Source organism: Equus caballus, chromosome 7 (genome assembly GCF_041296265.1).
Source record: "Equus caballus isolate H_3958 breed thoroughbred chromosome 7, TB-T2T, whole genome shotgun sequence".
NCBI lineage: Eukaryota > Metazoa > Chordata > Mammalia > Perissodactyla > Equidae > Equus > Equus caballus.
The window spans coordinates 5,991,918-6,019,787 of NC_091690.1; the positions used below are offsets into that span (position 1 = coordinate 5,991,918).

Below are 27,870 nucleotides of genomic sequence, written 5' to 3' on the forward strand. Positions count from 1 at the left end.
CCGGATGCCCTCCATGCCTCCCAGCCTCCGGGAGGGGGCCCCCAGGGCTCCCAACACTGCGGTTGGCCACTGCGCGCGCCTTGGCTCCGCGAACCACGCACTGGGCCAGCTTGGCCTGCGAGCTGGACAGGTCCCCAGACCTGGGGGACCGGGTGTGGCCGCTGAGGCCTGAGGCGGAGCCCGGGCCTCCCCAGCAACTCCCCGCCGCGCGCTCCGGCGGATCAGGGCGCCCCCGGGAGCGCTGGCGGAGGCGCGGGGCAGAGCCGAGCCAGAAGAGGGGACCCGGGAGGGGGCCGGGGAGAACACGCAGAGAACCGAGGAGGAGCGGGGGCCGGAGTGAGCGCTCAGCAGACCGTGCTGGGTTCAAAGGCGAAAGATAAAGCGCACGCAGGAGGCTGGAGGCTGGATTCGGGCCGGGAGCGCCTCGGGGCCGGGAGGGGCGGGGGCAGGGGGCGGGGCCATGGGCGGGGCCCGGGCAGCGGCCTAGTCGTGGAGAGGGGTGCCTGGCCCCGCCCCGCCCCGCCCCGCGCCCCCTCCAGTCTTCCCTGTCGGCCCCGGGCCGAGGCGGCGCCGCGAGCAGAGTCCGGCTGCCTCGTGCGCGCTGCGCGTGTCGCCTTCTCCTCCGCATCTGCCACCAGGCGCGCCGTCCCCCGCCCCGCCGCCGGCCCCTGGTGCGCCCCGCCGCCTGCGCGCCCAGGTAAGCGAGCGCCCCGCGCCCAGATCGCCGCCCGGAACGCCACCCTAGCGGCGAGCTCGGGCCCCGCCTCCGCGGCCATGGCGGCCCCGGCCCGGCCCCCAGACGCAGCCGCTCCGGCCCCCATCACCCCTCCCGGGACGGCCTCTCAGGGCTTCCCATCTGGTCCCAGGCCCGGGCCGCGTTCCCGAGAGAGCCCCGCTCCCCCCGAGGGCCGGGGCGCCGCTGCGAAACGCGGGAGGGAGTGGGGCCGAGCCTGGCACGGTGACGCGGGGGAATCCGGATGCGTGAACGCAAGGAGCGCGCCGGGAGTGGCGGCCCGTCCCCAGCGAATCCAAACGGAGCGCCTACTGGGTGTCCCCGACGTGCCAGGGCTGGGGATGGCGCCCGGGCCCCTGGCCTCGGAGCCCACAGCCCGGCCGTGTAGACGGCTGGGAACCGCGTAAACAGAGAGACGCAGATCATTCCAGCCAGTGCTCAGTGCGAGGAGGACGGCGCATCAGGGGGATGGGGTGAAGGCCAGGAAGGGATCCTCGGAGAAAGTGACATCTGGGCCTGAGTGGTCCAGCCAGCGAGGGCTTTTTAGGTCCCCAAAACAGCCAGATTCTGAGGCAGGGCCCAGCTTGATGTGTTTGCAAGAGCAGAAAAGAGGCCGGCGTGGCTGGAGCGCGGTGAGCCAGCGTCAGCGGTGGGGAGAGGTGGGCCCGGGCCTCGAAGATGGCGAGGAGTCTGTGGATTCCATTCTCAAGTCTGTGGGGACCACGAGGCTTAAACACGGTCTCCTTGTGTCTTCAGAAGATCCTGCAGCTGCTCTGGGCAGAAGCGATGGCAGGAGACCTGGGAGGAGCCTGCAGGTTGGGACCCGACTGCTAGGGGTGGTGGATAGTGAGTGACTTGGGGGTTCATTTTGGCCGAAGAACGTCATCTGTGTCCCCCGCCTGCTCAGAAGTGGGGCCCAAAGAAGGGTCCGTGAAGGAGATTTCTGGCCTGGGCAGCTGAGATTATGGAGGGGCCTCTCCTTGCCTAGGTGGGGAAACTGAGGGAGAAACGAGTCGGGGGGGCGGGGGGCGGCTGTCGTGGCTGAGTCTGACTTGCGAAACCAATGAGATGCCACCTGATTGCCGAGGCTCCTGGAGGCCAGGCGAGGCCCCAGGCCGCCGAGCGCAGAGCCCCACTGGGGCAACCCGGACCTTAATGCTTGGCGCTGTCTGAGATAGAAATTCTTGGAAGCCCCCCGAATCTCTAGCCTCAGCGCAGGCCCCTTTCAAGAACAGGTGCTGTGAATAAAGCTGGTGATGGTCCCGGGGGGAGCCTGGAGCCAGCTCAGCACACCTGGGGACCGGAGGCTGGAGGGAGGAGGCAGTCAGCCGTCAGATGCAGGCAGAGCATCCTCCTAGCCTGGCCTCCTGGCTCAGCCACTCCTGGCAGTGGTGTCTTGAGCGGGGAGGGAAGAGGCGGTGGAAATAAGCTGTGAGCCTTGGTCGGGAACTTTCCTGAGCTTCAGTTTGCCCATCTGTAAAATGGGTCAGCAGCACCTCTATCTGGGAGTGTCGTTGGGAGGAAAGGAAGTCTTGGCTAGGAAAGGGGCTGGGCCAGTCCAGTGGCAGCCTCTGGCCTGAGGGGCTGGGGGTGGGCTGCGGCGTAGGTGGGAGTCCAGGGTCCCCAGAGCCTCCGTTTCCTGCTCCGAGAAATGGGAGCGATGCGGAAGTGCGCCCACCTCCAGACAGATGGAGTGAGTCAGGCGTGTGAAAGGGCTGCTTGGTAGAGCACCTGACACGGAGTGATTACTCAGCGCTGGGGTGACTGTGGGGGGGGGGGCGGGCTACCCCTCCCCACACCCCTGGGACGCCCACAGGAAAGCAAACCCCGTGGGACCCTGCTCCCTTTGCTGGACACCGGAGGCTGCCTCTGACCTCCTCCTGCCAGTTCGAGTTTAGTCCCCTAAGGCTACTGACTCCACCTCCTCCTACTTGTTTCTTTCCCTGTAAAATGGGAATAATATCAGTCATCACCTCGGAGGGGAGCCAGCCACTCTGCTAAGAAGCACCTGGTAAAGGAGAGGATGCCTTGCGGGGAGGGAGTCTGGACGCATGGCCTTATTCATCCTTGGGAGCTGGGAAGGCTTCTTGGAAGAGGTGACCCTCGGCCAGGGAGCAAAGATGTGGAGGGGAGACACTGCGGGGGGCCTGGGAGGAGCTGCCCAGAGCTGCCCGGAGGCGACAGCATCCTGGATGGACAGCTCCATCAGGAGCTGGACCAGGTGGAGGTTGGAGGAGGGAGAAGTGGGTGGATCCTGGAGAGATCTGAAGTCCTGGGTTGGGGGGAGGTGGAGTAGCCCCTGACTGGGGAGCGCAGGGTCCCGTGCGCGACAGCAAGGTGCGGGGTGCACTTTGGGAAAAAGGGAGTCTGGAGCTCGCGAGACGGCCCCGCTCTGGAGGATGGAGTGGTGAGGGGGCAGGAGGAAACCAGGAGCAGGTGGCAAACCAGAGGCCGAGGGAGCAAGGGCTTCCCAAAGGAGGAGCAGGTCAGCCTCAGCCATGTCTGAATCCCCTGCTTGAAGGGTTCCTCCCCGTGGCAGGGGTCTTATGCCCTTATCTGGCTGCCCTTCCCTGCCATCCCCTCCCCCTGCTCCTCCCCCCAAGCCATTCAGAATGGGCTTTTCTTTGCCACCCTTGAATGGGTCCCTCAGACCCAGCCTAGCTCTGACCAGGGTGACCTAAAGGGGGCCTTTCTCCTCCCTCAGTCTGGAGTTTATACCTTTGTTAATATGATGCTGTTACACCAGTTCTCCACACGGAACCTGCAGGAGCTCAGCTCTCACCCCACCTGTCCTGGGCTCATTTGCCCCAGGGTCCCACGACTGTGTCTCTAAGGAGGGGTCAAGCCCCTTCCAGCCATGCCCTAGGGACCCCCTCTGCTCTGTGCTTGGCTCCGCCTCCTTTCCACCCCTGCCTGTCTGTCGTTTATTCATTCAGCACATACGTATGAAAGGCCTGCACTGGGAGGCACTGGGGACCAGCATGAACAAAAACGAAGCTTCCCCACTGCCCCCCGCCTCGTGGAGCTGATGTTCTGGGAGGAGGGGAGGGAGGGGCATGAGATCTGAAGAATGAGAAGGAGCTCGCCAGGTGGACATCCATAGCAGGAGCATTCCAGGTGGCAGGCCCGGCATGTGCAAAGGTCCTGGGACAGGATGGGGCGTGGCGTATTGGAAGAAGGCTGGTATGGCTGGGTGGAGCAAAGTGAGCCAAGGGGGAGAGGGGGGAGAGGGGCAGATGAAGAGACTGAGGGTCCTAAGGGCCCCCAGTCCGACCACAGCAGACCCTGGCAGGTCCCTGCTGGAGGGGTGGGAGGTGGTTGGCCCTGCTGCTCTGTGGTTTGTTGGGGGGTGGCTTGGGTCCTTTGTCCTCTGTGTGTTGGGGGCGATGGACGCAGTGATGAGGACCAGGCAGGAGGAGGCGGCCAGGGTGGCCACTGGGTGGGCAGGTCAGGATGGTCTCAGAGAGGTGACGGGCGCCCTGAGGACACGGGGATGGCGGGCAGGCGCCTGGTGGGCCTGGAGGACGAGCAGCAAAAACCACAGCAGCTGTGTTTTGAGGATGGCCCCGCCACCAGCCCGCTGTCACCCCCTGTCCAGGTGGAGGAGAAAGGGCTCGAGCCCCCCCCCCCCCACCCTGTCCCCGACGTGGGCAAGGCTGGGTCACCCTTCCGCCCCGTCACTAGCGTGCACCCCCAACCCCTCTGGCTTCAGGGTCTTCCCCGAGGGGATTCGGACCCTCGGAGCCTGAAACCCACTTCAGAGGTTCTGCTGAGCCAGGATGCCGTGACGGGGTCTGTCCCCATCCTGCTGGTCCCCCTCCAGATCAGGGATGGGTGTGCCTTCAGGCAGCTCCCTTTGGCCCTGGCTCAGCGATGACGGGGATCCTGGCAGGCGCGAGGGGGCCGCAGCGGGAGCAAGGGGAGAGGGGTAAACTGTGAGGAGATGACAAGGGACAAGGACAGTGACAGGAGGGGAGAGCAGGCAGGACGAGCTTTGGAAACGTCTGCCTCTGGGTCTCGTTTCTGCATCTGAGAGTTCCTTAGGGCAGGTCTAGAAGTAAAGCTGACCCCTCCCTGCCCTCACCTCTTCCCTGTCTCCCCTCTGCTCCAGCCCCAAGGACTCGTGTCTATGCCTTGAATCCCCCCCACCACGGCCCTGCCTCAGGGCCTTTGCACAGGCTGCTCTTGCTGCCTTGAATGCTCTGCCCCCATGGCTGCTTCCCTCACCTCCTTTGCTCAGATATCACCTCCTCAGGGAAGCCTTCCTGACCTCCCTGTTTAAAACTGTGGCCCCCACCGCCCGGCTCCTGATCTCTTCCCCCCAGGCCTTTTTTTTTTTTTCTCACGAATACCTGACATAATAAAACAAATTCATAAAACATGGTGTTTGCCGCCTCCCAGCCCTACCCCGTCCAGAACCTCAGCTCCGTGAGGGTGGGAATCCTGACCTAGCCTGTTCCCTGTGGAACCACAGTGTAGACTCCGGCACCTGGTACACAGTAGGTGCTCAATAAATGTTTGTGAAGTGATGACAGGCGTCTCAGGCACTTCTGGCTACAGACCGAGAGGCTTGGCTTGGATGCGGGGGTGCTCATGGGGTGGCAGGCTCTGGAGACAGGCCGGCTTAGGTTCCATCCCCCCTCTCCCCTTCCTACTTTGTGCCCACAGACGACTCTGGGCCTCAGTTTCCCCAGCTGCAAAATGCAGACGCCAGAAGCACCTGGCGCTGGACCCCTGCTGCCGCTTCCTGGGGGCCTGGCTGGAGCCTGGAAGGAGTTCGGGGCAAATCAGACTCTGAGGCAGGACTTCCCCACGTAACCCTAGAATTTTCCAGAAATGTGTTGAACATGAGGGGAGGTACTTCGGGAGGGGGGTGGGCAGAGCCTCTGTGAAGAGGTACCGTTTGAGCTGAGCCCGAGGCCCAGCCGGGGATGCACACTGCCTGGCCCCGAGTGCCCTCCGTGGGGAGGGCCAGACGCATCCCTGGACAGCGTGAGCACAGCCGAGGACCCCCAGGCCCTGAGCCAGCCTGGGAGGCCCGGAGGGCTTCCTGGAAGCAGCCGCTCACTTGGAGGGCTGGGAGAATAGGGAACCGTGCCTCGGGCGGAGGACACAGCCCCGGCGGAGGCCTGGTGTCCGAGTGTCGCCTCAGCGCGGCGGTTCTGAGATTTGCACGGACCCTGGGAATCCGGCAGGGACCCGCGGAGTCTGGTGGCCGCAGGAGGTTGGCGCGGGGCGGCGGGCAGGGCTGGATCCCAGAGGGCTCCGAGCAGATGAATGCACGGCCCGGAGCTGGGGGAGCCCCCCTGGGGCTCTCCAATGGGGGAGACACCCGGCTTGTCCTGGAAGCCGGGGTGGGGAGAGGGGTGGTGGGGAGGAGGGGAGGAGGGGAGAGGGGCGGGTGGGGAGGAGCGCTGGGCCCTGCGCCTTCCGATTGGCCCTGCACCTCCAGGCCCCCGGCAGCCCCCCTGCCTCCCTGCCTCCATCTGCGCCTCCGAGGGCCGCCCCGCGAGGTCATCTGAGAGGAAGTGCTTCGCCTCCTGTTACACAAACATCCCCGGGCCTTAAAGGGCCCACGGTCAGCCTCGGCCACCCGCTGGGGGGTCGGGGGGGTGCCCCTCTGGGCGCCACCCCGTGCGGTTTGGAGCCCCAGCCCGGCAGCCCCGCCCAACGCAGAGGATGCTGGCGCTCGCGCGCGCCCCACGCGGCGCCCTGCGCTCCCCAGGCGGGCAGAGGGGCGCCGGGAGGGTGACTCATCTCCCTGTCACCCCGAGGCCACCGAGCAGGAGCAGATGCGCGCAGGTGTGCGGACTCAAGTTCACCGCCGTTTGCGGGTCACTTACGCAGCTGAGACCCGACAGGTCTGCAGCTGGCGCCGGGGCGCGTGCCGAGTCAGGGGGCACAGAGGCGGTGCCTGGGGGGCGCTGGGGTCCAGGGCTCTTGAGGGCCTGCCTTCTCCCCCACTGTCACCCTTCCTACCTCTTAGACTCCGCCGTCTGGGAGTCCCACCCCTGGCCCAAGAAGGTTCTTCCTACCCCTGGGCTGTGTGCCCCCAAATTCTTGCCCAAGCAGGTTGTTCCCAGATCAGTGCCTGCCCAGCCCTGTCCCAGCCCCCATCACCTCCCAGACACCAGCCCCTGGTGACGTCTTGGGGAAGCCCCTCTCAGTCAGGGAAATCCCAGAGCAGGGACAGCCCATGTGCCTGGAGAGTTCACAGCATCACCGCCTTCCAGTGACATCGAGGCCCAAGGCTCCCACGGCTGCCACTGTGTCTTTCAGGCCCAGGGGACAAGTCCTTTCGGGTGTCCCTTAGCCAAGTAGAGCTCAGACCCACGCTGGCGGCCTCGGTCCAGGACTGAACGTTGTCTTGTTTCATCGTGTTTGTTTTGTGGCCACGTCTGCACGTGACGCGGATGCTGGCTTTCTTCGAGGAAGGGACAGTTTTTTTCTGACAATAAATGGACTTAAGACAAACCCAGGTGGGAGAGGGACGGGGCGAAAGGGTGACGGGGCCTCGGGAAGGATGGAGGCGGGAGCTGGGGGGTCCTCGGGGGTTCTGGGTGTCCACAGAGAGACCCCAGGCCTCCCCTAACCCTTCATTCAGTCATCTGTTCCGTGGACAGCTTCCAGGCGCCTGTCATGTGTCGGGTGCTGGGAACATGGAGCAGGCAGGCCCATCCCTGTCACTAGGCTCCCGGGAAAGAGACCACAGTTGCCCTGAAAGTTCTGAGAAAGGGGACAGGAGAGTCCACAGGAGGGACCCTTCACCCAGCCTGGGGGCACCTGGCAAGGGCTTCCTGGCAGAAGTGGCTGGAGAACAGAGTGGTGAAGAACTGCAAGGGATTTGCAGGCAGAAGGGAGACCGTTACTGGTAGGGGAAACAGCACGTGCAAAGGCCCAGCGGTGCACCTGGGTGCACAGTGCAGCATCTGTCAGAGCACTTGCAGGATTGAATGCTGAGGGTCTGATCTGCACGTTCGAAGGATGGCATCGATGCTGATGTACATCAGGGGGCCTGGACTAAACCTGGGGGCAGGGAGACTGGGGAAAAGTGGCCACAATGATTGTGACGAGAGACGAGGCTGCCGCAGTGGGATTCAAGCAGAGAAGGGCCTCGCTGGACAATTACAGGGGAGATGGATGCAACTGGGGAGTAGCTGAGCATCCAGGGGGTGTGCGGAGGGCTCTGGGAATCTAGAAACGTGCAGCACGCATGCGCGGATCGCGGCTTCCAAGGGTCAGATGCGCCACTAGGAGGTCACGAATACGTGGACAGGATGGGCCGCTGGGATGGGCCTGGGGACAGAGGGTGGTCACTGGGGAAAGTGGTGGCGAAGTCCGAAGTAGTGGGGTGGGAATGGACTGAAATACAGGCACAGAGACAGCCAGCCTGCTTTCTGGGAATGCCGAGCTGCCACGGCTGATCCCAGGTCCTGTGACCAAGGCCATCTGGAGCGCCTGGGGCGAAGTTAAAATTCCAGCCGTTTACCAGCTGTGTGACCCTGGGTCCACGAATCAGTGTCTCTGAGACAGTTCAGCCGTGGGAACCATAACAGCATGTTCCTCAAAGCAGGGCTGGCATTTCCAGGGCAGGGAGACAGGCGTGTGGGTCAATTGGCACAGGGCTGGCCCCAGGGCTAGTGACTGTAGGTAACACCTGGCATGGTACCAACCCCGCGGGTGCATTGGGCAATCCCTGATAGGGGCGTGGGCAAGGCCTGCTGTCCCAGGAAATAGTCTGGCTTTTGCTGCTACTCGACCTTCCCTGAACGTGCCTCCAGGCATGCCGTCACCAAGGGGCGGCAGAGGGGTCCGCTGGCCCACTGGCGGCAGAAGTAGAGCAAATGTTAGACCAGGCCAGAGGGTCTCACGCTGGAGGAGGGATGCGCTCAGAGTACGACCTGGAGCCCACAGTTCTCTCCACCCTGGAAGGTGGGCAGTGGCATCGCCAAAGGGGCTGATCTGGATTGGGAAGTGGTTTCTTAGGTGGTGAGCCGGACGGGGTTGGGGGGAGGCTCGTGGCCAGCCAGAAATGCCACCTCTGAGCCCCCGTCTCCTCTGCCAATGCCCCCTTCAGTGGAAGCCTTTTCTTTTCTCTTGCGCTAATATAATTTTCTATTTAAAAAGTCACCCCGAATATATACATATGCTGGAATATCATTCAGCCTTAAAAGGAAGGGAAGTCCTGATGCTTGGAACAGCATGGGTGAACCCTGAGGACGTTACGCTGGGTGAAATAAGCCGGACACAAAAGGGCAGATGCAGTGTGATTCCACTTACAGGAGGAACCCAGAGTCATCAAATTCATAGAGACGGAACGTAGAATAGAGACTTCCGGGGGCCATGGGAGGGGAATGAGGAGGTGCTGTTTAATGGGACGGAGTTTCAGCTTTGCAAGATGAAAAGAGCTCTAGAGATGAATGGTGGTGATGGTTGCACAACCTTATGAGTGTACTTAACACCACTAAACTGCGTGTTAGCCATATACCTCGCTCCAAAGGTCACCGGGACTCTGTATATTTTTTTTAATTGTAGTAAAATATATATAACATAAAATTCACCACTTTAACCATTTTCAAGCGTGCAGGGTGGTAGCATTCACTATGTTCTCAATGTCGTGTAGCCATCACCACCATCCATTTCCAGATGCACATTTTTATTCCACCTTTATTTTTGTTTCTCTATTCTTCTGTTTGGACATTAGCTCTTATCTGTCTCCAAATTTATTAACTCTTCTGTCATTTCCAGTTGGCTCTCAATATTTTATTTTTTATTTCAAATACTGTGTTTTTCTGGTCTTGAGTTTCCGTTTGGTTCATTGCGATAGTTTCTGCTCCTCTGCGGAAATTTCATGTTTGTTCCTTCCTTAGGAGCTCATTTTTCTCCGCATTCTTGGGTCGATTTATAATAGCTGCTGCAAAGTCCTTATCCGCTCGTTCCAACATCAGAGTCACCTCAGGGCCATTCCTCATTCATTTCCTTCTTTCTTGAGTAGGGGTTGTGTTTCCTGTTTCTTCAAGTGTCAAGTCATTTTGGATTGTATTCTGAACATTGTGTTGTAGAGATTCTGGATTCTGCTGTGTTCCTCTGGAGAGCATTGATTTTTTTTTTTTTTTTTAAATCAGGCAATTCACTTATCTGGACTGAAACTCCAAACTCTGTTTCCCTTGTGGTGAGTGGCAGGTGAAATCTCTGTGTCTGTCTTTTTTTTTTTTTTTTTTTTTTTTTGAAGAAGATTAGCCCTGAGCTAACTGCCTCCAATCCTCCTCTTTTTGCTGAGGAAGACTGGCCCTGAGCTAACATCCATGCCCATCTTCCTCTACTTTATATGTGGGATGCCTACCACAGCATGGCTTGACAAGCGGTGCCATGTCCGCACCCGGGATCTGAACCAGCGAACCCCGGGCCGCCGAGAAGCGGAACGTGCACACTTAACCGCTGCTCCACTGGGCCAGCCCCTCTGCGTCTTTCTTTTAGGCTTAGCTGGGCTGGTTGGAGCCAAAAGTTAGCAAGAGACTCACACAGAGTTTTTGTAGAATGTGGAACTTCTTTTTTCTGGCTCTCTCCTTGCCTACACGTTCTGTCTCATTATTGGGCTGTTGTGGTCTCTTTGAGCTCAATCTTCTCATTTTTCAAGCCAGTTTCTGTTTCCATGAATAACAATGAAAAATGGGCAACTCACCCCAGGCTGTTCCCTTCTTCCACGTATAGACTCTCCTGTAACTTCTGCCTACTTTGGGTCACTCTCTAAAGCAGTGCTGTCCGGTAGAATTTTCTGCAGTGATGGAAATGTTCCCTATCTGCGCTGCCTGATACGGTTGGCACAACTGAGAAACTGAATTTTAAATTTCATTCAATTGAATTGAAATTGAAATTTCAGGTCATTTGTTTGTTTGTTTGTTTTTTAATGTAGTCCAGAGTTTGTCGTTCTCTCTGAGAGGGCGGGTCGGCTGCCACTAACCTCACCACCTCCAGAGGCAGAACCCTTGTCGTGGTTTTCCGCTACGTAAATGACAGCCATTCATCTCTCTCTGCATTTTGCTTTACTTTTTTCTACTCAGTGATCCTCCCAAGTCAGTGAGCATGGCTTTTCCTCCTTCTCCTTGTCACCTCTCCTTTGGCAATTTTCTAAATTAAAAAAAAAATTTTTTTTAATTGTGGGAAAACACATATAACAAAAAATTGATCATGTTGGCCATTTTTAACTGCACAGTTCAATATCGCTAAGTATATTCACGTTGTGGTGTAACCAACCTCCAGAACTTTTTCATCTTGCAGAACTGAAACTCTGGCCCCATTAAACACTAACTCCCCATCCCTCCCTCCTCCCAGCCCCTGGCACCCACCTTTCTACTGTCTGTGAATTTGACTCCTCTGGGGGCCTCCTATAGGTGGAGTCCTATGGTCTTTGTCCTTCTGTGTCTGGCTTATTTCACTGAGCACAGTGTCCTCAAGGTTCATCCATGTTGTATCTTCCTCCTCCTTTTAAACTCTTACCTAATATTTCACAGTATGGAATCCTGAGCTTTCTGATCCCCAACTGCTGGATATCAAGGTTGCTTCCAGTTTTCACTGGAAGGGAGAGGGGGCAGGACCCTGAAGGGGCACAGGGAGATTTTGGGAAGTGATGGATGTGTTCATTCTCTTGATTGAGGTGATGGTTTCACGGGTGTGTACATATGTCAAAAGGCACGGAGTCACACGCTGTAAACACATGTGGCTTCTTGAATGTCAGTGATACCTCTGTAAAGCTGTGTTTATTTGATTGGTTTGTTTAATTGTATAGTCCAAGTGGGCTCCCCTTACGCTCCCCCCTTGATCTCATCCCTGTAATAATCAGATCCTTCTGCCCCACCCCCTCCTGCCTTTGGGGCTGGGGACTGCTCAGTGACCCCCTCAAACCCCCAGAGACTTGATCCTTTCTCCTCATCTGTCCTTCTTGAGACCTTCTTGACTGACGCCCCAACACACACCCACACTAGCTGATGCTGGGGACCCCAGAGGGCTCTCCCTGGCCCTCACTGTCTGGGAAGACGCAGAACCAGCTCGCTCTTGAAGCCCCCCGGGGGCCCCTGAAGAAAGGCCCAAGGGCAGGGCTGGGAGGGGGAGGGGACTCTGCAGAGGCTGGGAAAGACAGAGAGGGCCTTTTACATAGGGAATTTAATCTGATCCCGGTCTTGCAAGACTCGTAGACTCGTAGGAACTGGGCCAGTGAAGAGGGCGGGGGCATTTCAAGGAAAAGGCTGTGCGTGTGCAGAGGCCGGGGGTGGACTCCTGGAGGAAGCTCTTGGGAATCCTGGCTCCTGGGGGTGGGCTGACGCGGGGGCTCAGTGGAGCTCTAGCAGGACAGCTGGCAGGCAGGGGCCTGGAGGAGGCCCGAGGCAGAGCTGGGGGCCACTGCACGGCAACGCTTTCTTTTCGGTGGAAGTGGGGTTTGCCAAGGGGCCGTTCTGAGAAGCTGCAGCCAAGGGAGTGGGAGGGGCCGTGGGGGCGAGAGGACAGGCTGTGGTGAGGCGAGAGGCCAGTGGGCGGGGGGTACCAGGGGCCCCAGTCCAGTTTCCCAGCCCCCTGAGCTGCGGGGGTGGGGGGGGGGGTGTTGAAGTTAAGAAATCGTGTGCTGAGCTCCTGGCGCCCTGGGGAAACCTTGCTGGGCAGAGGCAGGCCTGGGAGGGTCCTAGGAGTCCTGAGCCCACCGTTGGGCAGAGCAGCCCCGTCCCCACCCTGGGGAGCTTCCGGCCTGGGCTCTCTCCCTTGCCGGCTGCGTCCAGTGGCTTCTTGCTTTGAACCTCAGGCCTCCCAGTTCCGAAGCCGGGAGACAGTGGACCTACTCTGCGGTGATCAAGCCGACCTTGCCTGTTAAAGCAGCTGGGGTTTTTTTCTAGAAAGTTTGTCCACCTGAGCGAAAGTCCTCGTGTCCACCCACCTTTTTGTGTGTCTCTTCTACCCACTTATCTATCCACCTGGCAAACATTTTGTTGGTGCCTGAGGTTGTGCCAGACCCTGTCTGAGGACAGAGCAGTGACTAGAACAACATTCTTGCCTTCACTGGGGTGAGGCAGGCAGGCAAGTGAATGAGGAAACAGAGGAAGTTGGACCAGAGGGCTGAAGGAACAAATGATACGGTGGCTTCTCTGGGAATGATCTAAGAAGGCTTCTCTGAGGAGCTGACGAGTGAGCTGAGGTGTAAATGATGAGATGGAGCTAGACATGGGGGCTCTGTCAGGGCAACAGCTCATGCAAAGGCCCTGGGGCAGGAATTGGACACAGCTCATGCAAAGGCCCTGGGGCAAGAGTGAGCTTGGTGAATTGGAAGCCCACCAAGCAGCTGTTGGCAGTGAACTGAGCTGGTGGGAGACGGGGGCTGTGCCAACAGGGCCAGAGTGTGGATGGCAGGAGTGTGTCTAAACATGAGGGGCTGGGACAAGGCAAAGCCCTGGACTTAGGGCCCTCCTTGGGGTCCTTGCAGGGAACAGCACTAGTGCCCCCTGGACTGGCTGCATCGGTGGTCATCGGCACCCCACAGGGTCCCTGCTCCGAGAAACCCAGAGTGGTGGAGGGGACAGCCGGGGCCCAGTGCAGGGGCGGCTGTGGTTGTCTACAACAACCCCTGCCTCGCCCATCATATGTTCCCTGCCAGGGCCTCCAGCCACAGGCGTCAGGTGACCCCAGGCGGCAGGCCAGGCTGCAGGGCGGAGGGGGTGGGGTGTGTCCGCCTGTCCCTGGGCGCCCGGACAGCTGGAGGCGGAATTGATTTCCTTTGTCACAGGCCTGGCCGTTCCTGTGTTTGCTGCTAGCTCCATCTTCAATGCCACAAAAAAAGCCTGTGCGCATAGCCCTGCTCTGGTGGGCCAAGTGGGGGCGTTTGGGGCTCCGGGGGAGCACTAGGGTTCAGGCGTGCTCCTTCGGACCCCCGATGGGGGGCCGGGGCTCTCCCGCTCATCCTCCCCCTCCCCGCGGCCACGCAAAGCCCTAATCTCCCCGTCCCTCAGTCCCTGGCCGGCTATTTTTAGCCGCTAAGAAGGATTATCAGAAGCTGGCTCCCAGGTGGCAGGGCTGCCCTGGGAGACGGGGGCAGGGATGTGGGTGCAGGCTGGCCGGGCTGGACCAGCCTCCTCGGGGCGGCCCTGGCCCAGCCCAGCCTGAGCTCGGCAGCTGCAGCCTTAAGGGAGGCTGCCGAGAGGGGAGGACGGTTTCTCGCAGGTTCCTTCCCATCCCGACGGCCCCCCCATGCATCCCCTCGCCTCTCTACTGCTAACAGTACCATAACTGACTTCTCCTTCATGCTCACTGCAGCCCGGGCCCCATCCCAACTGCCCTGTGTAGAAATGGCTGTTAGTCCCAATTTACAGAGGAGGAAACTGAGGCACAGAGAGGCCAGTTTGCTGCCCGAGGTCAAACGACGACAGGCAAATGGGGGAGGCAGGAAGCAAATGCGTTGCCATACCAGCGTGGGGCGATTGTGAACTGCCCAGCCTCCTGAGCCCCTACAAATAGCCTGGAAATCTGGCTGGACCCATTTTTCAGACGGGGCAGCTGAGGCCCAGGGAAGCAGAGTGTCACAGCTGGGGTCCCAAAGAGAAAAGGTAAAAATTAAGAGGGTTCTCTCCCCGAGCCCCATTCCCTTCCATGCCTTGGGAAGAGGGCCTTGGGGGCGCGGGGTGGGAGTAGAAGAGAAATTTGAGCCTTTCTGGCCCGGGTCGCCCGGTTACAGCCGTACCTGAGCCCCTCCTGTGTGCCAGGCTCTGCCTCGATATTCCACAGGCTGGATCTCTGGCCAGCTCTGCCAGCCTGCAAGGAGGACACCTGTCCCACCAACATGCAGGTGAAGAAATTGAGGCTCCCCGGGCTGGGAGCATTGGAGCTGGGACTCCAGCCAGGCTCCAGATCCTGTTCTCGTCTCAAATCAGTGTCTGTGCTTTATCAAGAGGGTGACAGGTTAGAGAGAGAGTAGAACTTCCAGGGCCAAGACATCTGTAGTCAAAGCGTGTCAATCTGAAGCCCCTTTGGGACCCCTCGGGTTTGGGAAGTGTCTTTCTGTTCCCCTTTCTGACTTGAGGGCCGCAAAGGGCTGGGCCTGCTCCACCTGAGGGGCCTGGGGTTTCGGGCTGGTCATGCTCCCTTCCTTCTCCACCGCCCCACCTCCAAAAAGACTGCCTGGCCAGCTCCCAAAGTCACAGTCAGGGAGGCGGGGCTGGGGAGGGTGCTCTCACTGGATCCAAGGTGAGGACAAGCGGGAGATACCTCCAGGAGGAAGTGGCAACTGAACTGGGTTTTGAAGGATGTGTAGAAGTTTGCCAGATAGACAAGGAAGGTGGCTAAGCCCTGTGAGGACAGATGCCTTGCCCACTTTCCCTACCGTTTTGTGTCCTCAGCACCCAGCACAGGGCGGTCAATGTCAGACGGGCATTCTAGGCAGAGCACAGGGTCCCTAAAGGCTGAGGTGTGTGAAATCGGATTGTGGTGGGAGCAGAGAGCGGCAGACTGCGAGGCCGAGGACATCGGCAGAGGTCTGAGATCTCGAGATGCCATGGCTCCTGTGTGGGCTCCTTCATCTCTGAAGCTCGTCTCCATTTGGAAGCCCCACGGCTGCCGTGGGCCCCAATCTGGGCACCCTTGGGTGGGGGTAGGACGTGGGCGGGACTCCTGGGTTGGGGCTCCAGCTCTGGCTGGCTGGGGGCTTTCCCAGGTCGCCCGGCCCACTTTGTCTGCACTGGGGGGGTCAGTGGGATGGGGGGGAGGACCCCTGCAGAGGAGGCTGGAGATGCCCTGCAGTGGGTGTGGCTCGGGCTGGGAGGCTGTGTGTGGGCGGGGCCAGGACTGCCAGGCTGGGCGTGTGCCCTGGGCCTCGTGGGTCTAGCCTAGCCACTGTCGTGTGCCCTTGACTGCTATCAGGCTGCTGCCTGCCGGTGTCCCTCCCCCACCAGAATGTCCAGGATGCCTGAATGCTGGATGCCCCCCACCCTCACCCCTACCCCCCAGGCGCGTCCGTGGGCTGCTCCTTCATCGGTACCCCCGTCCGTGGGGGATTCCATCCATCCCCGTGGATTTAAACATCACCCACACGCTGACAAGTCCGGCCCACGACCTGACTCGCTCCTGCCTCCTCCTCGTGTCCAGAGGGACATCTGAGCGTCCCCCACCCCCACCCCCAGAAACCGTGGGAATTTCCTAAGTTGTGAGAGCAACAAAGGTGGTTTTTGTTATGTTAATGAGGTAGCTTTTGGAAAGCCCCTGGGTCACCAAGAAGGGGGCTGGTTGCCAGGGGACCCAACCCTGTGAGTAGAGGGTTGGACCGTTCAGCCCCACCCCCTGACGTCCAGGGAGGGGAGAGGGCTGGAGGTTGACTCAGTGGCCATGGCCAGTGATCTCGTCAGTCAGGCCTGTGTGATGAAACCTCCACGAAAACCCGAAAGGCCGGTTCGGAGCGTCCGGGTGGGTGGGCACGTGGAGGGGCTGGGAGGGTGGCGCGCGGAGAGAGGGGAAGCTCCCCGCCCTTCGCCCAGACCTCGCCCTCCGCGTCTCCTCCCTCCGGCTGTTCCCGAGTTCCAGCCTTTGGGAACAAACCAGGCATCTAGCGAGCAAACTGTTTCTCGGAGTTCCGAGCCGCTCTGACAAATGAATCGAACCCCAGGAGGGGACTGGGGGAACCTCTGATCTATGGCCGGTTGGTCAGAAGCACAGGTGACATCCTGGACATACGATTGGCGTCTCAGTCTTGTGAGACTGAGGCCCTCACGCTGGGATGTGGCGCTCTCTCCAGGTAGCGGGGGCAGAATGGAAGTGAGGGGCCGGCCTGGTGGTGCAGCGGTTAAGTGCTCACGTTCCGATTCTTGGTGGCCCGGGGTTCGCCGCTTCAGATCCCGGGTGCAGACATGGCACCGCTTGGCACGCCATGCTGTGGTAGGCATCCCACATATAAAGTAGAGGAACATGGGCACGGATGTTAGCTCAGGGCCAGTCTTCCTCAGCAAAAAGAGGAGGATTGGCAGCAGTTAGCTAAGAGCTAATCTTCCTCCAAAAAAAAAAAAAACAGAATGGAGGTGAATTATAGGACACCCAGCTGGCGTCAGGGAATTGCTTTGTAGGGGGAGCGGGGAGAAAACCCTCACGTCTGAACTGGAATCAGAATCGTAGGCGTTTTAAATGCAAACGTTTTAACCTGTGCGGAGAAAAGGGCCCACGGCACAGAGGCACGACTCAGTGGATTTTCTCAACCAGAATAGCACCCGGCTCAGGAGACGGGCCACTCTCTGATGCCCGTGATGTGCTGGGCAGAATAATGCCCCCTTACAGGTGTCTATGTCCTAGTCCTGGAGCCTGGGAATATGTTACCTCCTGTGTTCGACTCTTGGGGGCTCTGCCTCCAAAATGTCCCTGGAAGCCGTCCCCTTCTCTCCACCCCACCTCATCTGGACAGTCCACAGCGCCTCCCTCTGGCCTCCGAAGGCCACTTCCCGCGTGGCAGCCCACACCCCGAGGCTTGCCACGTCGCCTGAAATAAAGCGAGGGCCACAGAGCCCGCAGACTCCACGCGGGTCCAGTCGTGCGACCTACGAGTCAGTCACAGAAAGGAAAGAAGCTAGTGACAGACGCAGCAACACGGACGAATCTTGAGGACGTTCCCCAGAGTGAAGGAAGCCAGACCAAGGACGGAGTGTGGGGTTCCGTTTACAGGAAGTTCTGCGTGATGGAGAAATTGGAACAGAGGTCACCTTTGGGTGGCAGAGAGGGAGACTGACCGAGAAGGGACCCAGGGAAGTTTGTGGAGGGATGGGAATGTCTGCAGGAGGACGCCGGGCGCCAGGGGTACCTGGATTTGTCAAAAGGCAGCGTCTGTACACTCAAGATGTATGCATTTTGCTCTAGTAAATTCTGCCTCGGGGGGGAAATATCCCGAAAGCCAATATGGACCCCTCGTTAATGATCTGCATGCTGAAATGCCGCCAAGGGGCAATGTGTGTGTTCGGCTGCTGATGCTGAAATGCACCCAGAAAAGTTGGATGGACTCATGGCGGATAGAGGGGTGGATGGGTGTGTGGACAGCTGTGTGATGAAGCAGTGGAGCAAAGTGTGGTGGGTGTATACAGGTTCATGGTAAATTCTTTCAGCTCTCCTGTAGGTTTGAAGATTTTCATCATGAAATGTTCGGAGAAAGCTCTGAATTCCTCCCCGCAGCCCACAAGGCCCTTCCTCCCCTCCTCCCTCTCTCCCCCTTGCTCACTCTGCTCCAGCCACACAGGCCTCCTTGCTGGTCCCTCAACACTGAGCTCAGTCCTGCCCCAGGGCCTTTGCACCTCCTGTGTATTTCTCTGGAAAGCCCCTCCCAATCACCACTGCCCTCTTCTGCATCAATCCAGCCCCGCCTCATCCCTGGGTCTCAGCTCAGGTGGTCTCTCCTTGGGGAGAGCTTTCTTGGTCACCTCATTTAAAACTGTGCCACCCTGTTTGTTTTTGACCAGGCCCCATCATGCTGTGTCATCTCATTTATCTGTGAATGTGGTTCTTTGTGTATTGGCTGCCTCCCCTGCTGGGCTGTGAGCTCCATGGCAACAGGATGTGTCTGCTCTGTTCCCTGCTGTATCCCCAACCCCCAGCCCCAAGGTGGCGTGTTAAGTCAACCGGAGAACATGGGATGGATGGATGGATATGGATAGACAAATGGACAGACAGGTGGATGAATGGATGGGTAGATGGACAGGTGGGTGGGCAGATGGACGGATGGATGGATTGATGGATAGATATGGATAGACGAATGGACAGACAGGTGGGCAGATGGACGGATAGATGGATGGATAGACAAGTAGATGGATAGATGGGTAGATGGATGATTGATGAGTGGGTGAATGGATGGATGGATGGATGGATGAATGATCCCACAAATGGATGGATGGATGGATTGACAGACAGGTGGATAGATGGATGGATAGGTAGATGGACAGGTGGGCAGGCAGATGTACATACAGTCCAATGGATGGATGGATGGATGGATGGATAGACAGATAGATATGGATGGACAAATGGACAGACAGGTGGATGAATGGACCATTAGATGGACAGGTGGGTGGATGGATGGATGGAAGGATGGGTGGATGGGTAGATGAATGATTGATGAGTGGATGAGTAGATAAATGGATGGATGGATGGACAGATGAATAGATGGATGGATGGATGGATGGATGGACAAATGAATAGATGGATGGACAGATGGGTGGATAGACAGATGGGTAGGTAGATGGACAGGTGGGCAGGCAGATGGATGGATGGATTGATGGATAGATACAGATGGGTGAATGGACAGACACGTGAATGAATGGACCATTAGATGGACAGGTGGGTGGGTGGATGGATGGATAGATGAACAGACGAATAGATGGGTGGATGGATGGACAGGTAGATAGATGGACAGGTGGGCAGGCGGATGGATGGATAGATGGGTGGATGGATGATTGATGCGTGGGTGGATGGATGAATGGATAAATAGATGGACAGATGGACAGGTAAATGGACAGGTGGGCGGGCAGATGGATGGATCGCTGGATGGACGAAAAAAATGAATGGACAAACATTCCCAGTGGGGACTGGCATGGGGGTCTGGACCCTTGTCTCAAGATCTCAGGAGAAGCTGATGGGGCTCCCCAGACAGCCGGCGGGAGCCCTCTTGGCGGGGAGCTGGCTCTCTGGCCCGCTTCTCCGGATCCGCGAGCTCGGTCACGCAGCCGCGGCCAGCCTGTGCCTAGGAGCGAGCCAGCATTCCCGGCAAAGGGAGTCCGCGTTCAGAAGGGTGGCCAGGGAGGGCACTGGGGGTTCCTTACTTCGCCCTTCTGTCTTCGGGCTGCGTAGGAGTTGCGTTATGTACCCACGATGGCAGGAAACCTTGCACCTTTGAGAACTCCAGTTCATGACCCCAGCCGGCCGCTCCCTTGACTCTGACCACTGTTTTCACACGTGTAAAGGGCAGCATAACTCCTGGCGGATGCTGTGTTGTCAAGCCACAGCACGGTAGGAAGGCTGGGCTGACAGGTGGTTATCACATCCCCGTTCTCAGATAACAGGGTTCAAAGAGGTCGAGTCATTTGCCTGAGGACACACAGCTCAATCTGTCACTAACACTGGCTGGAATAAGCTCGAGGTTGCCAGGCAGGGACGAGGGCAGGGTAATGGGCCCTCTGCTGCCCCCGTCCTGCCAGCCGAGCTCTCCCTTAACTGGGCCGTGTGTCCACAGGATGTGGTCCAGCCTGAACGAGTGGCTCTGGCACGAAAGGTTCTGGCTGCCCCCCAACCACACATGGGCTGAACTGGAGGACCCGGACGGCCTGGTCTACGCCCACCCTCGGGACATGCTGGCCGCCCTGCCCGTGGCTCTGGCCCTGGTGGCCGTGCGCCTCGCCTTCGAGAGGTGAGTGTCCACCCTGCACTCGAGCCCATCGTCGCTCACGTGTATGCGGCGCCCGCCCTGTGCACTCACGTCCTACACAGTTTCGTCCTGATGTGTCCCCAGGTGGGGCCTGGCCTTGAGCCAGAGTGCTTTGTCCGGGCCCGATCCTGCCCCCTGCTCTTCTGGTTTCCGGCTTCTCGGGGTGGGGCGGCAGCATCTTCAGAAGACGGGGTGGGGCCTGAGTGTGGGTGCCTGCTTTGCTCACCAGGGATGTGGCTGCAGAGGCCACATACGGCCAGGAAGCGAGAAAGTCCTGCCCGCTCCCTCCTCCCTCTGGCCTCTGGGCAAGCCCCTGTCTCGCTCCCCACCACCCCTGCCTCGTCCCGCTGTCACCCCTGCCTCCCTTCCCGCCACCCCTGCCTTGTCCCCCTAATACCCGTGCCTCGTCCCCTTAACACCCCTGCCTCGTCCCCCTGCCACCCCTCCCTCATCTCCCACCACCCCTGCCTCACCCTGCACCACGCCTCCTCCCTCCGCATCCCCTCTGCATCGCCCCCTGCCACCCCTCCCTCAGCCCCCGCCACTCCTCCCCCCCGGCTCCTTCTAACGCCATCCCTCTTGCTCCCTTCTGTAGCCAAAGGAAGGAGCACGGCCCCCCGGCCTCCCCTTTTGGGCCCCCTCCCCTCCCCCAGCCTCCCACCACGGGGCACCCAGCCCCTGCGTACATGCCACCTGCCCAGGTCCCCAGCAACCTCCCGGCTGCCAAGCCCCATGGGTTTTCAGTCATTTGTGAGACCAGAGGCTGCACTGAACTGGGTTTCCCTGTTCGTCCATCCCTGGGGTGCCCCCCCCCATACCCGGTGGTCCTACTCTTTGCCACTTGACCGGTGCTGTGGTCATAGCTCCCAGACCCGCCTTGCCAGGCCCCTTCCCGCCGGCCTCCCCACTGCCCCCCTCTTACTGCCCCCCTAGGTTCCCCCTTGACGCTGAGGGATCCTCACCCTCCTCACCCCTGATTTCAGGTCTGCATCTTCTTTGTGATCACCGGGCCTTTGCACTCGCTGTCCTGCGGTTCCTTTAAGGCTCCAGGGATACCTGCTCTGCCCCTCCCCCCACAGAGCCCTTAACCAACCTCCAGACCCCACTTTGGGTCCCCGCTCTGTCCCGCGCGGACTATGGGGACATGGGAGCCTTTTGCACCTTGCTTTGTCTCTCCCACTCACAAGGAGCTTCCTGGGGTCTGGACTCCCTGGACACAGGCTAGACACAGGGACCCAGGGAACGAGCACTTATTCTGTGCCAACCCTTGCTCTAAGCAGTTGACGTGTTTTAACTTACCTAGCCCTACTCTTATTATCTCCGTTTCACAGAAGAGGAAATGGAGGCACAGAGAGGTCAAGTGACCTTCCTGAGGTCACACAGCGGGGAGGTCAGCTGGGCCTGAGGCTTTGCCTGAAGGATTCTGGGAAGCCCGATTCAGCCAGGCCTTAAAGGGCCAGTCTGCTTTCCTGCAGGACTGGGGAGGGTGGAATGGGGGTGCAACAATGACCCGGTTCACTGCTGGAGCCCCGAGGCCCGTTTGCATATTTAACTGATGGCCTCTTCTGAAGTGGGGGTGTTAACACATCCCAAAGGCGCCCGTTGCCCCTCCAAAGGGCAGTGCAGGTGGGAGTAGCTTTCCCAGGGTCGAAGGCAGGGCTTTTCCCATTCTTAAGGGAAAGTGAGTCTTGGGTTGCAACTCCAGGTCTGCCACCTACTCACTGAGTCACCCAGGGCACATCTCTGACCTCTCTGAGCCTCTGGTGCCCATCAGGACAATGGGGACCATGGCAATACGGTTCAGTGAGCCAGCGTATAATGTGGACTTGGACCCAAGCTTGACAGATCGTAAGCGCTCAGCAAACCTCAGTCCCCTCCCCCCATCATTGTTGAGTCTGGAATGCGTCCCTTGCTCCGCGGCTCCAAGCCTCAGTTTCCCCAAATGAAAGGGGACGTTGGGATGCGGGATATGAAATTCGGTCCTGACCTCTGGCCTGGGGGACCCCTTGTGGGCAGTGTGGTAATTGACCGGGGACCCGGCTCCTCGAAGTGTCCACGCTGGAGTGGAGGATGCTGGGAGGACCGAGGCCTGAGGGGGAGTCCCCAGCCCCGCGGGGGGCAGACCAGGACCCAGGCCACCATGAGGCAGGCAGTAGGGGAACTCTCGTTCCTGGTATGGGATTGGGTGAAGGTACTCGGGCACCCCACAAGTTGGCCTCCCCCCCCCATCCTGAAGACCTGTCCAGCTCCCTTCCGTTTGACCCAGTGCAGCAGCCAGGCTGCCCTCCAGGGTCCCAGGACGTGACCCGGCCCCTCCGAGCCTGTGCCCTCACCGGTAGGGCATCCGTCCCTTCTCACTGGAACCAATGGGCTCTGTCTCCCCTGCACCCAGATTCGTCGGCCTGCCCCTGAGCCGGTGGCTGGGGGTGCGGGATCAGGCCAGGAAGCCGCTGAAGCCGAACCCCACCCTGGAGAAGCACTTCCTCACGGAAGGGGGGAAGCCCAAGGAGGTGAGAGCCCGCCTCCATCGCCGTCGGCCTGCCTGGCCGCCGTGTGGATGCGGCCGGGGGGGTGGTATGTGGCTCAGGACAGGGAAAGCCCAGGGCAGCTGCTGGCACCCCCACAGTGCCCCCACCCTCACCCCACCGGGAGCCCCGTCAACGGGCCCAGCTGCCCAAGGGGTGGATCCTGGCATATGGGGACGAGGAGCAGAGGTCTCTTCTGTGCTGGCGAGGAAGAGAAAGCCTGGCTGTTCTGGGGGTCCCCCCAGCCCAGAGGCGGTCCTCTGACCCTCCCTGTAGTCCCATATTTGGTGTGGCTGCCTGGTGGACAGGGCTGGGCTGTGGGTGGCGCTGGGCTGGGTCCAGAGGGCCACAGGGAGCCTGTTGTCTCCCTCCTCAGTTGCTCTCTGAGGGCAGGGATGGGGGCAAGGTCTCAGCTGCCTGCCTGGGGTGGGGGTGCCACCTATCTCTAGGGGGAGCCGCCCCCAGCCCCCATCCGTCACCTGCCTGTCCTGTGAACAGGGCTGGGTTCTCATAAGGCCCAAGGGTTTTAGGGAGACCCACCTGGGGCCCGCGTGTCCTGGGACAGGGGTGGGAAGCCGCCTCTGTGACCCGGGCCCCCGTCACGCCCTCCCCAGCCTCAGCTGGCCCTCCTGGCCGCCCGGTGTGGCCTGACGCTGCGGCAGACCCAGCGCTGGTTCCGGAGACGCCGGAACCAGGACCGGCCCTGCCTGACTAAGAAGTTCTGTGAGGCCAGGTGAGCCCAGGGGGGCTGTGGAGGGGTGTGTGGGGGTAGGTGAGGGGGTCTGCGCTTCCGGCCGCTGCCTCACCGGCTCCCTCCCCATCTGCAGCTGGAGGTTTGCCTTCTATCTCTGCTCCTTCCTCGGTGGCCTCTGGGTCCTCTACCACGTGAGTAGTCCTGCCCCCCACCCACCCACAAGCACCTACTATGTGCCAGGCCTGGATGGAGTGGTGGGCAGGGGTGCGGGCAGAGGGGACATGTGCAAAGGCACAGAGAGAGGGGAGGCAACTAGGTAAGGTCACGGTGGGAATGTCCACTCAGTGGGCGCCTGTTGAGGACCTACTGTGCACAGGGGCTGGGTCTTCTACAGTGAAGGAGCCCTCGGTCTAGAGTGAGAGCAGAGATGTAACCAGACAGGAAGGAGCAGGCTGAGTGAGAGCCACGGCTGGAGGGCCAGGGGAGCCCCGAAGAATGGGAGGGATGCTGGGGTCCCACCTCGGGGCAGCCTCAGACTCCCATGTTCCCGCAGGAATCGTGGCTGTGGACGCCAGCGATGTGCTGGGACAATTACCCAAACCAGGTGTGTGACAGGGTGTGCTCAGTGGCTGTGGGAGGCTCAGGGTGGCCAGTTCCTGCAGCCACGGGCAGGAGAACCCAACCTGGCCGTCACACTGGCATTCCTCTCCGGGTCCCACTCTCTAGTTTTGCCTCCACTGGAATGGACAGGGGCCAGGACTCAGGAAACTCGGAGCAGAAGCTGCCACGAAACCACTGCCCTTGATTACCTCCAGGGACGGGGAGCTCACACCTCTTCCCTCACTGGGATTCAAGTGTCTGTCCTGGTTGTGAGCGAACTGGGAGGGCCCTGACCTCTACCCCGGCACGTGCAGCCTCTGCTCCCCTTGCAGCCTCCACTCCCCACAGCTAACCTTGCCCACCCTGCCACAGCCCCTCAAGCTGGCCCTGTACCGCTGGTACCTCCTGGAGCTGAGTTTCTACACCTCCCTGCTGATCACGCTGCCCTTCGACATCAAGCGCAAGGTGAGGCCAGGCCAAAAGTCCGGCTGGGGAAGTGATGCCCCGGGGGAGTCACATCTCAATCGCAAGTAGGGAGGGGTGGCCCCACCCCACGCCCCGAGATCCCCTGGTGCCTCAGGCAGGAGTCCGCCGGGTCCAGGGACCAGCCCAGCCCCTGCCAGGGCCCGCTGCCAGCCCTCACAGCTTTGTCCCAGCTGTGACCCACCATCTCCCGCAGGATTTCAAGGAGCAGGTGGTCCACCACTTCGTGACCATCACCCTGATCACCTTCTCCTACAGCGCCAACCTGCTGCGCATCGGCTCTCTGGTGCTGCTGCTGCACGACTCCTCCGACTACCTCCTGGAGGTGAGCCCACCTGATGCCTCCTGGCCGCCCTTCCGGCCCTGCCCTGCCCTGCCCAGTGCCCTGGAGATGAGGCCCCGCCCCTCTCACCTTTCCTGGGAGGGGAAGCTCTGCCCCTCTCAGGCCTCTTGGGGGGTGAGGCCCCGCCCCTCAGTCCTCCTGGGAGGGGAGGCCCCGCCCCTCAGTCCTCCTGGGAGGGGAGGCCCCGCCCCTCCTTGCTGCCAGAGAGAAGCAGCCTCTCGCACACTGTTTCACCTTGCGGCCGTCCCTGGAGATAAGACCCCCCTGCACACCTGGCCTGGCCCCGCGGGCTTTTGCCCTGAACGAGGCCCCCCGCCTTGCGCGGCCCCCTCCCACCCGGCTCCCCTGCCCCCACCCCCACCGCCTGAGTCCCTTTCTCTGCTGCCCTCCCCAGGCCTGTAAGATGTTCAACTACACACACTTCCGGAGGGTGTGCGACACCCTCTTCGTCGTCTTCTCCTTGGTCTTCTTCTACACCCGCCTCGTGCTCTTCCCCACCCAGTGAGTCAGCCCTCCGGCGGGGCATTGGGGAGGAGGCGGGGGTGGCTGAGATCCAGGCCTGCCTCACCTTTGGTTCAGACCCAGGGAGCTGGGGGTGTTGGCTGGGGGGCTTCCAGGAGGAGGCAAGAAAGGGTGTTCTTGGCACAGGGCACAGCATATGCAAAGGCCCAGAGGTAGGAGAGACAGGAAACTGGGCTCTGTCCTCATTCCCCTGTGTGCCTGGAATATGGAGGGGGAGGCAGGGTTGGCCACCAGCCCACCAGTAGGTTTGCTGAGCCTCTCCCAGCAGAGGGAGCCCATGAAGATCCCTGCTCATGTGGAGCTGACGTGGGGCGATTTAATAAATGAGGCAGACAAGTAGAATATAGAGCATGTCGGGGAGAACATAAAGTCGCAGAGACAAGAAGTGTGTGGGTAGTTGGCATTGGGATGGTCAGGGAAGGCCTCACTGACAGCATTTGTACAGAGAGGCTGGAGGGAGGCAAGGAAGAGAATCCTGATCACAACGGAAGAGTGGTCCAGGCAGAGGGAACAGCATGTGCAAAGGCCCTGAGGCAGGACCTTGCTTGGCATGTTGGAGGAACAGCCAGGAGGCCACATGTGGCTGGAGCAGAGTGAGCAAGGGGGAGAGAGGGAGGAGGAGAAGGCAGAAAGGGGACGGGGCAGAGTATGCAGGGCCTTATGGGCCAGGGGAGAACTTGGGCTTTTATCCCAAGGGAGATGAGAGCCATAGAGCGTTCTGAGCAGGGGAGGGGTAAGGACCTAACTCAGGTGCTCACCGGCGCCCTCTCGTGGCTGCAGGGGGAACAGCTAGTGAGAGGCCTACACAGGCGTTGGTCCAGGTGGGCCGTGATGCCGGGGGGACCAGTGGCAGGGGGAGAAGCGGGTGGACCCAGGAGGATGACCTGAGGCTCATGAGGTGGGGAAGGGCTCGGAGCTGCTGCCTGAGGATCAGGAGCTCAGCTCTGGGTCTGAGGGACCTGCAGGCCCCCTGAGAAAAGTCGTGGAGGAAGCAGTGTGCACGCCACGCTGAGGTTCCGGGGAGGGATATCAAGGTCTGGTCTTTGCAGCCCCGAGACTGAACGGGGACACCCGGGACCAGGTGTGGCCAGAGGGGCCCAGTCCTGGGGCCCCCTGATGTTTACAGGTCAGGGAAGCCTGCAGAGGGACCAGTGAGGAGGTGGGGAGACGGGAGCGTGGGTCCTTGATGGCACAGGAGGAAAGAGCATCCGGGAGGAGCGAGGGCCAGCTGGGCACCTGCTGCCTGGGCAAGGTGGCCCTTCAGCCAGTCTGGGGAAGGTGAGGGGCAAGGGGGCGTCTGAGGAGAGAAGACGGTGTGAAGGGTCACCTGGGAGAGCAAGCAGGATACTAAGCACCCCCTTGGGGTTCATGGTTGTGACCGGCTGGTCGGCAAACTTGTGCAGTCTCCTAATTTCATATAATCAAGTGATAGAGGCACTTTGTGCCCAGCTGGAGAACACAGGTGTCACTCTGGGGGCAGTGGGGAGCCAGAGAAGGTTCTGGAGCAGGGAGGGTCCCCCAAGTCAGAGATCCCTGGGACAGGGGGCCACAGCAGCTGGTGATGCCCCGCTTCCTGCCCGCCGTAGGATCATCTATACCACCTACTACGAGTCCATCGCCAACTCGAGCCCCTTCTTTGCCTACTATTTCTTCAACACGCTCCTGGCGGTCCTACAGCTGCTACACGTGTTCTGGTCTTACCTCATCCTTCGCATGCTCTACAGCTTTGTGAAGAAGGGCCAGGTAGGATGGGGCACCTCTCTGGAGCCCCCAGCCCCGCTCCAGCCTTGTCCCCCCGCCCCGCTCTGTGCTCTGAGCGCCGCCCCACTCCCGCCTCTCTAGATGGAAAAGGACGTTCGCAGCGACGTGGAGGAGTCAGACTCGAGTGACGGGGAGGCGGCCCAGGAGCACCCGCAGCTGAAGAACGGGGCAGCTCCCACGGACGGCCCTCGGAGGCGGGCAGCCGGGCGGCTGGTCAACGGGCACACGCCGGCCACGTAGCTGGCCAAGGACCGGCCGTGAGGGGCTGCCCCCAGCACCAGGCGGTTTGAATTTGTGGGGCAGCTGGACTGGTCAGTGGAGACAGAGAGGGCCCCACCCAGGGTCGGGGGGGCTGATGATCTGTCTCCATCCCCCTCTTTCTGCCCACCCTCCCTCCTTCCCTCAGGCAACTGGACAGAGCTGGGGGCACTGGCAGCAGCGGGAGGCTGCAGCCCGTCAGAGCCACCTCTAGGCTGCAGCCTGGGGCCTGTGAAGAGCCCCGAGCTGAAAGGGGTCCAATAAAACTTGAACGGAACAGAACTCTCTGCTCGAGAGCTTTCTCCCTGTCACAGCTTCTCGTCCATCCCCAGAGGCCCCGAGGGAGCCAGGACCCTCCTTCCCTTCCCCATGGGTGGGACATTCACTGCCACCCTGACATGTGCTCACCCCCCAGGGGATGCAGACAGCAAGCCGTGCGTGGAGACCTGCCCGCCAGGCATGTCCCTGACTCCCAGCCAACGTCTTGGCCAAGCCACCTCCTTCCAGCCCAGGGCAGCCCTCAGCCCCAGCCGACAG

At 60.3% G+C, this 27,870-nt stretch overlaps 1 protein-coding gene across 5 annotated transcripts; it reads left to right on the top strand.

Annotated features, from left to right (window-relative positions):
• The first annotated feature begins 460 nt into the window (after nt 1-460).
• Nucleotides 461-27,615, top strand: CERS4 (ceramide synthase 4). Of its 5 annotated transcripts, none has more exons than XM_001497105.7 (11): nt 461-697; nt 19,956-20,129; nt 22,540-22,657; nt 23,287-23,405; nt 23,500-23,557; nt 23,920-23,970; nt 24,339-24,431; nt 24,646-24,774; nt 25,187-25,293; nt 26,901-27,057; nt 27,157-27,615. In XM_001497105.7, the coding sequence occupies exons 2-11, from the start codon at nt 19,957-19,959 to the stop codon at nt 27,313-27,315; spliced, it is 1,164 nt and encodes a 387-aa protein (XP_001497155.6). In that variant the 5' UTR covers nt 461-697; nt 19,956; the 3' UTR covers nt 27,316-27,615. The 5 variants fall into 5 exon arrangements, with proteins under 5 accessions (XP_001497155.6, XP_070128733.1, XP_070128732.1 ...); XM_070272631.1 differs by lacking the exon at nt 461-697 and adding an exon at nt 823-1,548; XM_070272629.1 differs by lacking the exon at nt 461-697 and adding an exon at nt 19,579-19,732.
• Nucleotides 27,616-27,870: the final 255 nt, after the last annotated feature.